Here is a 13,968-nt window from a genome sequence, read left to right on the forward strand (position 1 = left end):
CTACAATTAAATTCACCCTATCCAGGAGACACAATTTATCAGGATAGTATTTTTTTAAGTAATAACAACTCGGAATAAAATAAGTGTAACGACTTTCTACTTCTTACCTTTTTAAAAAATGTAGTAAGTAGAAAGTACAGATAATTGTGTAAAAATATAACGAGTAAAAGTAAAAAGTACGCTGAAAAATAATTGGTAAAGTAAAGTTCAGATAACCAAAATTTCTGCTTAAGTACAATAACAAAGTATTTGTACTTAGTTAATTTACAACTCTGCATTTTTGTTGCACTGCATGTGAGCTTTTAGGATTGCAGTCATGATGACCAGTCGTTAACCCTTCAAACTACACTCCACTGGGACATCAAAGGAAGAGAACAGAAGGAAAAAAAACTAAAGGAATGTTTAGTTTTTAAAAAGTGGGGCATTTTTGGAGGGTAAAGAGAATGACAAGGCCTGGCACAGACAGAGAGCAAAAGCACTGGTTGACGCTTGTCATCTTCCATTAAGTTTTCTTTGATTGGCCTTTGTGGTCCTGGAAACGGCAAACAGCTGCATGCAAATGGCCCTGCTTCCCCGAGGCTGGCCCCTATTGTTCTGGGTTTTGGTTTGACAGGGACGCTTTTCTTCAGCAGCATAAAAGAGGGTGTAGCCTTTAGTTAAATGAGTGCCCCCAGCGTGGTCACAGCAGGAGCACTTCAAGATTGTTTGTCTTTTTTATGTCGTTTCATTCCTGATACTACTGGTAACCAACATCTTTGGAAGAAAGAGCAAATCTTAAGAGTCAAGTTATTTCCTACAGCAGTGGGAGATGCCTCTTTAATCCAATATCTGGGGGGACAGAGTGGTTAGACTCGGACAGGTTTTGCTCTGCTGGAGAATACGATTTTTACTGGGTACTCAAAATGTGAACAAACAGCATTAAAACCTAAATCAGTTACAATCCACTTTAGTTTTGGTCCTGCTTGGAATAGTCATTAGCTTGTCAATCTGTTCAGATTTTAATGCAGTTTCTCCAAAGTGAGGTAGTTCAAGAGAATTTACAACAGTTAATATAATCATACCATTTCCAAGGAACCCCATTTGAAAGTATTTGAACAATTCCTTTATTATTACAGGACAAAGACTCATTGATGTTTTACCTCTTATTCCAACCTTTCTTTTCACATTTTCATTAAAACCTTCCGTTTTTGGTCAGACAACAACTAAATGGACCAATAAGATTACTTCACCTGTTACCTACAACCCTAGATTTAATAGCAACAGTCACAGAAAATGTCAAGTTACTTCTCTCCTAATTGGTAAAACAGTCAAAGCTGTTGCCCAAAATGTTCACCAATATCAAATATGACCACTCATCAGCTGTGAGAGGCACAGAGGAGAGAGGTGGGAGATTAGAACAGAGATTTAGGGATTCACAAAGTAACACCTGCTTTTCAAATACAAAAGACACCCCAGTAAGCCTTCAATATGTCTCAACAGATCAAATTTCATTTCAACTGTTGAAATGCAGTGAAACACTGAATATCAGGTCGGACATATCGCACCGTTTCCCATGACACTTTAGTCTCTGCTCTGGTCCACCTTGCTGGGAATTGTTTCTAAAGACAGTGTCAGACAAGACCACAAACCCCGGGGCTACACCCGCCTTTCCCAGACTGCTGCTATCAGACACTCTTGATTCCCATATAAGATTTCTAAAATAGAAACGGGCAATATAGAACCGACTGCATTTGTGGTTGGATGAAGCACTCTGGGTCGTATCCCTTTTCTCTTGGGTGATGCATGAATTCAGCGTCGCAGGTTCAAATTCCTTAGTCGCAATTTGGACTGCAGCCTTTTCTCCAATTCATCCTCTAAATGTTTTCTTAACTTGCAAAAACAGAAAAGGAGAAAAGGAAAACATATTTGGTGTTGACGCACGTCTTGTTGATGAGGGTTTAAAGTGAGGGATTTGTCATATTGCTGGGGTTAAGCGTGACAGACTCCCCACTGCTGCCTCTTGACTCCTCAGGTGGGCCAATTTAGAGAAAGATAGATGCTATCACGCCAGATGGAGGCATTTAATATTTTCTCTGTTGAGTAAAACAACATTCATGCCAACTATGTGTTGAACCGAAAGGATTCTAAGCAAGTGAGCTTGATTAACACAAACACTGAAAACAAGATAAGGCAGAACGCCTCCTCTGGCCTAAAGTTAACAAAAACTGCATTAAGAGAAATAATAAAACAATTCGGCAGGATGTTTAAAATGAATGAGTAGGTGTGACCAAAACTTTAGTGTGTTTAATCCACACACAAAAATGACATAGTGACTTTAAGAGGCTTATGACGGTTTTTTTGTTTCTTCTGGGAGTCTGCCGAGCAAAAAGTAAGGCTCACCCACAAGTTAGCCACATTAGTGTCATGTCAAACCACTAAATGATYATAAAACATCAACATCACGATTCAGGTTTGATAGTGATGACAGAGAAGGTGGGGAGTGAGGGAAATGTGGGTTTATTGTAACCATCGTCATTGAAATATAAAACGACACTGCACATCGCAYATTTCTCCAACATTGTGCAACTCCATTGATGAAATATTTTACTAACTGTCCAACTGACAAACAAGCATGGGCAATTACAAAATTGCCCGCCATTTGTTGCTCTGGCCCGATAAAGAATGTTTATGAGAGGAATCCCAGCTTTGTTGTTCAGAGCTTAATCCTGGGTGTACCTGGCCTTTGTGGCCCTTTTTGAACACTATATTGTTTGCTAATGCCTCTTGAAAAAGACTCTCTCTCTCTCTCTCTCTCTCTCTGATAGTGGAGATAGGCAGCTTGTGTGGCCTTTTACATTGAAAGACTTGATATCAATATCATATAGCGACTGCAGACCAAACAGACCAGTGCAGATAAAGCTTTTAAAACACGTTTGTTCAGTCATACTATCTGCAGCTGTACAACTGTGAAAGTGATTACAAAGGTAGCATAGCCTAAAAGAAAACACAACTTCAGAGAATAAATTCAAAGCTGAAATAAAAAAACAAGTTTTTGACTTTGAACATGGTATCTCATGTGAAGAATACCTAACAGCACAGAATGCTTGCATTACAAAATATTATTTTTTTAATGTTTTGTTAAAAAGTAGACATGTTGGAATACTTTGTATACCGGATCTCCAGATCAGACACAAAAAAGGCGGAACATTTTCAAAACGTTATTGCAAARGTTGGGGCTCTAAAAACTACTTAATTAAGCTGTAATTTTTTTCTTTGTAGATTGGTGGTATGATCCTTGACCTTGTGGTTGCACATCAAAGAAGGGGCGGAAAAAGACAGGAAAGCATCATTTATTCCTAATACACATAATCCTCTAAATGCATAAGGGTCAGTGTTTATTAAAGTGCCACGATAGGAGAAATACTGCTGCGGATGTTATTAGATGTGATGTTTTGTTTGGTTCAGGACTCTATTAGTTTGATTAAAGTCTAATCTGACACTTTTCATAATCTACCGAGAAAACAACCTTTTCTCGCAACTACAAATATCAGAGGCTAAACATTTAAAAGAAACAAATGTTTGGCTTGGAAGATGAAAACATATGCTCCCGGGAGAGTGTCACTCTGACAGAATTAGTTCATTGCTTGTTCAATATCTACCATATTGTTGCATCTCTTCAGGGAAGTTGATGAAACACATGGAAAGAAGTGAGTTAAAATAAATCTCCTGTGTGCAACGGGGTTATAGTTTCACAGGTTTGATCCGCCCTGAGTGATGCCTAAACCCCCCTTGAAGCCCACATTTTTACCCCTGCACTTAAACCCCATCTGGATTTTCCACACGAGGAACATCTCAGAACAAGTCAGGTGCTTCCCCGAGGGTGGGGATTGAGATGAAAAAGGAGGTAGGATGAACCAGAGAAAGGAGCGGGAGGTGGCAGGGAGGAGGAGGAGGAGGAGGAGGAGGTGGGTTAGTCACCATCACATGCTTGACTCTGTGTTCTTGTTTGCTGGGGCAGAGTTCCCCTGATCAGCCCTCCACCTCCTTAAATGCAGCCCTGCATGTACACAGCCCTCAGACAGCGTGTCAGGAGATGCCGCGACTGGAACACGGATAACATGAATAATGAGGCAGAGACCACAATGACGATGAGGGGAACAGATCAGCCTTGAGATGATAATGAACAGACAACTCTAATAAGAAACACACTTTGTGTCTATTACAGATGCACAGCCTGCAGTGGTCTTTAACACAGTCACTCTATCACTTCCACTGGTCTGAGTTAAGTCTATTTAGGACTATAAACTGCTCGTGCTAAAGTTGAAGCTGTATTAGAGAGTGCAGATTAAATAGTGCAGTCCAGTTGTTTCCTTATAGCTCTGTATTTTATGCTAAGAATTAACATTTTATGACCTAAAAAATAAAATATAAAAATATTTTAATGCTTCTTTGTCGTACCATATGTTTTTCATCTAATGTACATTTCCCTGCTCATTAAAAATACAACTTCTAAAGCAATTAGTGCAAAGCCTGTGCTCTTCCTTTCACTAATAAGGTGATTTTTTTATCAGCACTGTCCTTAAGACACATCCTGAGGTCCTGCTAACAGTGTTCATCCTGCAGTAGCTCTTTTTTTTTTCCAGACTGCCGACTCTGCAGCAATCTAYTTTAAAAAATGTGTTGGTCACACCAGCTTGTGCTCGCACTGTGTCCAGTTTCAAGACATTTAGGCTGGTGCTTGCATACTCCCAACCAAAGTAACTGTCACATTAAGACAATGGCTGAGAGTTGGATGATGTAGGTTCAAGACATTTACAACAAGGAGGTTAGAACAAAATGTTTTAGCAGAAAGACATTGGAGCGTGTTAATTTATATTTATAACACCCATTTTACTGGTCTTTTTGACCAGAAGTATGGGTGATATTGCCCGAGCGCTGTAGCAGTGCAACTAAGGCCAAAAGCAACTTTTAAAGCACAATAGGCTAATGATTAAAACTATTTTAAAAGACTACAAGAAAGTCTCAGGTCTAACTGCGGCAAATAAATAAATAAAATGGAAGTGGTTTAAAACTTTTGCACAGTGCTGTACATGCAAAATAATAATAATAATAATAATAATAAATACATTTGCAAGCACCAGGGAACAAAGCGTTGATCCTGCCATAAAGTAACCTAATATGTAATTGCAATTCCAACTGTTCCATTTCTTGAGCTTACACAGGATTAGACCTCATGTGGATTTACCTGCAATCCTGTTTGAAGTCTCAAAAAAGTTTCGAAATTCAGTGGAAAAAAAACAGACATTCCTTGGCAATAACCCCCTGCTATCTCTGCAACACTGACCACTTTGACTGACTTGAGCGTGATGACCTTGCCCCATTCCCTTCCACCAGCATTCCGGTCAATGCGAGCAGAAAACAGGAGTGCTGATAACAGATGCCCAGATGGGGAGATCTAGATGACAGACAGCTTCCTGCTCCTCATCTTCGATGAGACCATTGTGCCGTGCACACTCAATGAGGATATACGCTACGAGGGGTCAATACTGATAGTGTAAGGCAAACAAAACCCTTCTTTGTGCTTGGCTGTTTCTCTGACTTTCTCTCTCGGTCTGTACTTATTCAATTTCCTGCACGGCAAGAGAAGGCCTCCTTATCTGAGACTGTTTATACCTGCAAATCGCCTAGTGGCCTTTTGTTTGCAGGTGACCCGCCCTCAGGTGACATTTAATTCCAAGACAAAAAAAATGTGGTCATGCTCTATGGCACCAAATCAGCCTGAGGAGATTAGTAAAGCAGCTAATGCAACAGAGCTATATTCATAGCCTGTAGAAAGACTTAGCTGGCAAACGCACGGCAAAAGAGACTTAGCACACTTCATCAGACTGACTCACATCATGTATGACCATTAGCCATGAAGGAGCAAGGGGAATTGTAACTAACACTTGCTAAAACAAACTCAGCAGGGAGACTTCTTGCCTTTTTTTTACTTACAGCTCTCTGCCTCAAAATCTTTGTGAACACAAAGCGGTGTCACAAAAAGCACAATTGTCATTTCCACAATACTTTTATTGATTGCCATATTTCCCCCCACTGTCAAGGTTTGTTTTAACTCGGGCATTTGCGGTGTAAAACACAACCATCAGTAGCAGAACTGTGAGATCTGAGCTGTTATGACATTTGTGATACCGAGCAGGGAACGACAGGTACAGAGAAATGCATCATTTTGAAACAATTTCCACACACAGTAAATAGAACTGTAGCCTCCTATTATTGTGTTTTTTTTTTTCTCCCCAACGGCAAGAAGCTTTTTGTCTAAATGCCATTTGTGTTCCCTTTTACACTTTAGGTGTCTGCTCCCCTTGACAAATTGCTGCTTCAAATCTATGGCACTATTAAAAACAATGCAGCTGAAGAGGTGGCACTTAAAGGAACCTGCTGCAGGTTTTTTACAACCCGCTTTGATTRCTTTACTGCAAAGAAATGTTACATTATACCTGCTTTTTGTTCTTCTCTGTTTGTTTTGCTTTTGTGCTTTCTGTTCAAATAAATTTACGACTTGCCTCCGAGCGCATTAAAACTATTCCGAACAAAAACAAACAAATAAATAAATACATTAATAAATAAAAAACTAAATAACTTGCAGCAGGTTCTTGTTGGTTCTGCGAATACTTTTGTCTTCTTATAAAGTTGATTTCTGCTGTAGGCAAACATCTCCCAAGGCACGACGGAAGGCAAAAAAAATAAAAAAATTCTGCATCTTTCCACCGTTTACTGTGATTTTTTTTATTTTAAAGCCTCCCCTGATTTCTTTCAAGAATAAATGCATTGCTTTGTTATGACAGCTGAGCCTTCCTGTGAAACAGCACCTTGCAGCGAGCAAAGTTTAGAATCTGAGGCGAGCCTCATCGCAGTTATAAGCTGGACTTGCTGCCTGGAGAGGGAAAAAATAAAATTCTCCTACAGAGGGAAAGAGAGTGATAGGCATGTGGTCCAGTGTTTATACAACTTGTTGCCATAAGGGGTGTGAATTGAATTGCTCTCAGAATCTGCAGAGATTTAAGGCAGGCGTCGCAAATGAAATCAAACTGCCAGACGACTGCAGCGGCTCCAAGCCCATTAAATTAAGTGCTTGTTCATCAGCTCGCCATTTTACTGTGACTTTTACAATCACGTCTAAACACACAGTAACGGACGGGCTGCTCTCTCTTGTGGAGAGGAAAGAGTTATCATCCAACACTCAAAGATTTGGAAGGAAACATTTCTCGCTGCTTTTGCTTTTACCAAAAAACGCACTCAGGAAATCGCTGTTGCAATAAATCTAAGATGACCCCATCGAGGTTGATATTGCATTTCATTTCCTCGGAGTGAAACCCTGATCCTGGACATTCGTGTGGGTCTGGCTCATTTCAGTTTCATGTTCTCTGATGTTGCAGACTTTTCCATATTGCTATTAAAATACTGCAGCGCCGTGTCACACAGACTTTTACCCAGTGCTGTCTGAAGACGCTGCAAACCTGCAGCCAAATGCAGTATTAGAGTTACTGTATAAGCAAATTAGAAAAACAAAAACAGGACCAAAAAAAAGATTGATGAGATGAGTTTTCCATTGTCCATGTGGTGCCCAAATCTGCAGGAAAGTCCATTCAGTCCAGATGATGAACCCCTGCCTTGTTCCTTGAACTACTTCCAGTATTTCAAAGAAAGACTGATGTATCACATTTTTCCTTTCCTCTATGCTTGTTCTCACCACACAGATTGACCAGTCATCTGTGAATCTCCCACGGTTTAGCAGATAATTCATGATCGCCCTTACCATGGACCCGCAGCTTTTGATATGAATCATAAAATGGTAAGCCAAGCATATCAATGGATGACAGACTGGTTGTGTATGGCCCGAGGCCAGAGAGAAGTTGGAACACAAAAGCTACCCCCCCTCCCCCCCCATTCAGTCAAACCCAAGACTGGAAATACCAGCATGGCACGAGGGAGGCTCCTCCATCAGCACAATGTATGGCACCGCTTGACACAAATGTTGTGGCGAGACGCAGCGCTAACCTTCCTGACCTCTGTGGTGTGGGGAACACGAGCACGCTGGTGCGTTCAACGGAGGGAACTTTCACTATCGACAAAATCGCCTTCAGAGAGAGGCAGAAGCGTGGCCGAAAGGATGGAGCAAAACATCTRGTAAATGATACTTTTCGGTTCATCACTCAGTGCGGGAAGTCTTTCCACATATTTTACTAATGCTGGAGCAACTTTTCTGGGACACTAACAAACACTTCCTTTCTACGTYTCRRGATGCATCTCAGTAATCCAGGGGGAAAAAATTAAAAATCAAAAATAAGTAGGTCCTCTGGATGGGGTTCTTCTTAAGTGAAACGTTTCGTCTCTCCTCCAAGAGACTTCTTCATTCTGATGAGTTTCAGGTGATCTCAGCCTTAAAGCACTGCCTCAACATGGTGTACAAACAGGTTGGTCACATGCAAAAGAGGGCCATCGCCTAACAATAGGCTTGATTAGCTCTAATGTTCATAGAGGGTCATGTGCCCCATCACCTGACTTATTGGTTTGAATGCTTCGGTTGTGGTWATTTGGTGTTTTGTTATGTGAATGTAGTGAATGCAAGTGGGGTTCAATGTCCCCTTGTTTTTGTCTCTCGTTCCCTATTTGTGTTGGTTATCGATGGGGCCCTGATTCACACCTTTTGCTCACAGGGGACTGAGTGATATTTGCAATAACAGCATAGTAGGAGGAGGACAACTGGACATGAAGGCCTCCACCTCTGTTTAATGGTGGACATTTTTTTTTCACAAAGATGGCTTCCTTTACTCCTCTCTCAAACCAACTTTCCTCTCTATCAAGGATGAGAACATCTTCATCCCTGAAAGAGTGACCGCTGGCCTGTAGATGAGTGTAAACTGCAGAGTCCTGACCTGATGATGTAGCTCGTCTGTGCTGGCTCATTCTTTTGAACAGTGGCTGTTTTGTTTCCCCAATGTATAACTGATCACAGTCCTCCTGACACTTAACAGCATATACTATATTACTATTTCCTTTCGACAATAATCTCTAACAGTTAGAAGCAACAAACCAATTAGACTTTCATTCAACATTTGGCTATGTTGCTCAAGGTGCCACGTCTTCATTTGGTATTGTTACAAAAAGATGTGCTGACATTGTGTGACACAACCTCCTCCCAAATCTGTCTTTCTTTTCTTTAATGACTTAGATAACAGCTCCCATTCACTGACAGCAGATATGCCACTGTGCACTTGCTCCACCTTTGTGGCTGCTCCTTTTGAGTCTGGTCGTCTTTCATATCTTTAGACTGGGCGGCTCAGTGGGCTGAAAGATATACAACAATTCCGATACCTGCATGACCTACTTTACTCTGACAGAAGCATCGCTTTATGAATTGGTTATAAAATGGTACAAGGACCCGGAAGAACTGGACTACAAATCATTGAGCCGAGACAGAGCACACGGCAAAACTTTAAACACTAAAATGGTTTGACTAATTCAAAATAGATTTGAAACGCAATTAGTCTCAAATAATTTGATCCGTCACAGTAGTTTTATCTATTTATCTTGAGTAATTACCTCTCTGCAGTGGATTTCATTGTTGCACTGATAAGCTTTTATTTCAGGGCTGGATTAAAAAAAATTCTTCCCACATAGATTATGTTTGTTTTCAACTTTGTATCTACATTTAAATCCAATACCTCCTGTTCCTTTAGTGCTGTTTTAGGTTCCAACCGGGTCCTGTGGGATAAACGGGCTTCTTTGCTGCTAAGTGCTCCACTATGTTCACCACATGGCAGCTAGCTGGGTGGCACTGAGCAAGAAGTGCACGGTACATTCATCTCTGTTTCTTTGCTTGTTTTTTTTTCTGTGCTAAGAGRAGATGAAAACATTATAAAAGCGGGGAAAGTGCACAAAACATAAAATTAATTGAACGGGGCAGCTGAACAATGAGCTGAAACTTGTTACAAAGCTTTGCAAAGCTAACAAAGCTGCAGATCGTGCGCACATCCATCCTAATAGCCACGTTACAGGCTAGAAAAAGCAATTTTTCACATTGTTACCTTCAAAATATGGATATTGGTCCAATATTTGACTTTGAATGTTAAATAGGAGAGAATATGGAAATGGTCTGGGCTTGATTAAATGCATTTGTTATTATGTTAGCAAGTACATTTTCTGCTGCCGTGATTAGAAAAATGAATGAATGCACAAAAAGTGTCTAAAGTTAATGAGAAAAATGATCTTTTCATCATCTTAAGCAATAATTCTGTTTATGTTTTACAACTTTCGATTAAAAACAGTTGACTTCTCAGTTAATTTACCGAGGTCTCAGACCTTAATGAGCTTGTTAGTGCAACAGCTTCTTCACACTCAGCATTAGTAAACCCCAGGTGATGAAATTTCTAATTTCTGTCCTCCTCAAACTCTGTCCAAGCAATCAGCAGCCATGGGCTCCCGCGAGCAGCTGCCAAGCACTCTGACAATTAAAATAATTGATGCCCACAAAGCTGAAGAATTGAGTGAAGATGTGTTCAGGTAGCCTTTTCCTCTGACTGTAATCAAATTAAAAAATGGCAGGTAACAAGAACGGTGGAGGTGTGAAGATGCAAAAAAATAAAAAATGGAGGGTGGCATTTTTCCAAAAGAACTGCTAGAAGAATTGTTAGACAGAGAAATCAACCCCCCACCCTTTGACAGCTGAAGACCTTCAGCAAAATCCAGCAGACTCTGTTGTGCCTGAGCGATGTTCTGCTGTGCATCTAAAGCTGAACAAATACAGCCTTAATACAAAAACCAACAGAAGAAAATCTTTCCTCCACACAAGCCATAAATTTCAAGTTTACAAATGAACCACTGAACAAAACTTAAGCATTTTGCAGACAAGTTCTGTGGCCTGATGATAAAAAAAGAAATGTCTAGCTAGCWATTAGTAATATGTCTTAGGAAAAAAGGTGCAGAATTGTATAAAAAAACAATTATCAATGCTTTGGGCTATTGTTGATGCCACAGGCATATGRCAAATATGTCTAGCAAGAAAAACAGACTCAAAAATCAGTAAATCAGAAGCAAATATAACATGTTTAATAAAAATGCTGAACACAGAAAAATATACAATTTTTCTTAGTTTAAAACAATAAACCTCATGAGCTGCAAGCTGAAGGTTTTGCCCTCCAGCATCACAGACTTTTTAAACGAGCAGACAAACTAAAAAAAGTGTKCTGAACAAAACCCAAAATTTCTTTGAAGTCTTTTGCAGGAACAGTGAACAAAAAAAACTCAGAAAAGAGAGAAATAAAAGAGCTGAGAAACAATTATCTTGAAGCAAAAATCATTCACAAACTGTGAATGTGTCAAAAAAAGTTGCTAGAACTGATCATGCAGGCTGTTCAAAGTTTTGCTTTCTGCTCTTTTTCTTCTTTTTCTTTTTTTTTTTTGGACCCATACACATTGAAAGACAAGGAATGGTGTTAAAACTATTTAAAATGAGAGAAATATCACCAACCATGCGTCTTTTAACGAAGCAGGTAAAGAAAACAGCCGTTTCTATTGCTAGATGATTTCACCTCATACTTGTGTGCACASTTAATTTTTGTTCAGCTAACACTTTTTTAGTATGCACAAAATGTGCCTGAATAAAAAAAAAGAAACTAAACTTTTTTTTTCTCCCACCAGAAAAAAAAAAAAAAAAACCTCAGAAGCAAAAAAAATGTTCAGGTATGTCAGTGTGAATTTCAAAGCGTGAGGTATGTTTTGGGTGAAAATCATAACCTGATTATAGCTGCTCCTGGTGAGGGAAAGGAGGTAATTATCAAGTGGAGTTTGCATTGCAGGGATGCTGATGGAAACAAAGATCATAAGCGGCAGGATGCAGCCCCTCAGGGCTCGGCAGGCTGAAGGTGAGTGGCATGTGGATAAAGTCAGATATTGTTTTCAGATGGACACACACACACACACACACACACACACACACACACACACACACACACACACACACACACACACACACATACACATATGTTCCTTTATTGACCGATGGGCAAATATGCATTCTTGGGTCTGAGAGCCCTCACATCAACTGAAACCCAAAACCTGCACTTTCTGCATACCAAAGCAGTATTCCTCTTTACAAAAACTCAACAAGACTATTCAACTCGGTTTCCAAGCCAGACCAAATCAGAGGTCTATTTTTCAAGATAGCTTCTCTTCCATATTGCCTGAAATGACTAATCTAACAACAAAATATCTCTGCTTGAAATACTGCTGGGGCAGCCTGTTCTGCTGCAAATTGCCTTTGTTAACAAACTGTACACCACAGCAAGACTTAAAATAATACTGGAAAAMAAATCTATCTCAGGAGCAAAACAGTAAGAGGGAGAAATAATGCAAAACCCAAATTGAAAATGAAACCCCCTTTAAATAATGTGCCTCATTGTCTATCTGTAAAAAAACGCCTGGCACACAACCATGTGATTTTAGGTTACTTTGTTTCCCGTTCAAAGGGACTGAAAGGGAGGGGGGGGAAAGGAAATGAGCATTATTAATGCAGACACACGTCACTACATCAGTGGTTCTGATGGGCATATAACTGATGGGAGTGTTTTGTCACAACATGTGTAATTACAGCCAAATGTGCTGATCAAAAAGGAGGAAAAGAAAAGAAAACAAGAAAGAAGAAAAGAGGGAGGTTTTAMTTAAAACAGAACCAAATTATTTCCAACTTTTTGGAAGCTTTAAGCACTCAGGCTGTTCAGATCAACTATACGAAAGTAGAAAAATAAGAGAATAAAAGAATTCTCAGCAAAATTAAAACCAGGATTTTGAAACATTGGTTTTTGGAGAAGTTTTCTCTGGAAACAAAGACATAACTGAATTAAATTTATATCAAGGATATATATATATATATATTAACGTCAATTGTTAAACATGGCCCCAACAATGCACTCTAATAAATTCAACGCTGAGTGATAAATAGCCTCTTTAAAAGTGGACTAGAATGGCATTAAAACTACTTCTTGTCGTGCAACCTCTGTGGGTACTCACCTTGTGAGCAGTGAAAGCAAACGAGAAGGAGCAGGAGGCAGCGAAACACCGGACACCTCCACAGTGCAGAGGCCATCGTGTTGCTGTGTCCGAACAATTCAGAGGTCTGGTGGTTGCTAATAGAGCTTCAAGGCGCAGCAGTAGGAGGATGGGAGGCCTGAAGAATTTCAGCGGTCGGTAGTTCTCAGCAACGTATCACCAATCATCTTTTCAGCTGAAGAAAAAAAAGAAAAGAAAAATACATTTAAAAATGCAAAGATTTGAAGGATATCGCCATCAGTTTGTTTTGTTTACTTCGCTGCGTCTGTTTTCTACATGTGACACAATTTAAAAATTCATATGTGAACTGCGTCTGACAAGTTGTCAAACAAATGTCTGAACACCACGAATACAAAACTCATAGCTACGGTCTGATCAAATATACAAGACTTTTTTTTTAAAAAAGGCACAAGTTTCTGGGAAATATCAAAACTTTTGATCTCATGTGTTTATGAGAGCAGGAACAAAAWAAATAAATWAAAAAAACAACAAACCATACAAAGATTGCCAGGCTCTCCCCGTTTATTTAGCACTCTGCTGAGACTGGATGTTTACACGGCCTCATTCTCCTACTTTTCTGTGTTCCACCTTCCACATTTACTCCCAGATCACCGCAGGAGAAAGCCTGTCGCTCCGGCAACACGTTCTTACAGGACGCCATTAGAGACACGGCTGCTTTAAGAGCTACTTTTGTCTCCTGTCTTATCGAGGGGCGGCAAAAAACAGTTCTTTGTCTGCACGAGCAGCGAAAGGTTAGAGCCTGAGACAGACCAACGCACAAGACAGATAAGCTGCTTACTAAAGTCAAACGGCGAGAAGGGATGTGTTGTGTGTCATACGGTAAAGGCCACACACACACACACACACACACACACACACACA

At 39.9% G+C, this 13,968-nt stretch overlaps 1 protein-coding gene across 11 annotated transcripts in view; it reads right to left on the reverse strand.

Annotated features, from left to right (window-relative positions):
* adgrl2b.1 (adhesion G protein-coupled receptor L2b, tandem duplicate 1) overlaps positions 1 to 13,968 on the reverse strand; it is an 82,308-nt gene that overhangs the window by 56,372 nt on the left and 11,968 nt on the right. For all 11 annotated transcript variants that reach the window (XR_001312139.1, XM_014028915.1, XM_014028907.1 and 8 more), the window contains exon 2: positions 13,048 to 13,261. Coding sequence is in view for 10 of the 11 variants with exons in the window: in XM_014028915.1 (XP_013884369.1) it covers positions 13,048 to 13,123 (76 nt within the window). In the remaining variant the exon portion in view is untranslated. The remainder of the gene's footprint in view (positions 1 to 13,047; positions 13,262 to 13,968) is intronic.

Source organism: Austrofundulus limnaeus, unplaced genomic scaffold (genome assembly GCF_001266775.1).
Source record: "Austrofundulus limnaeus strain Quisiro unplaced genomic scaffold, Austrofundulus_limnaeus-1.0 Scaffold829, whole genome shotgun sequence".
Taxonomy (NCBI): domain Eukaryota; kingdom Metazoa; phylum Chordata; class Actinopteri; order Cyprinodontiformes; family Rivulidae; genus Austrofundulus; species Austrofundulus limnaeus.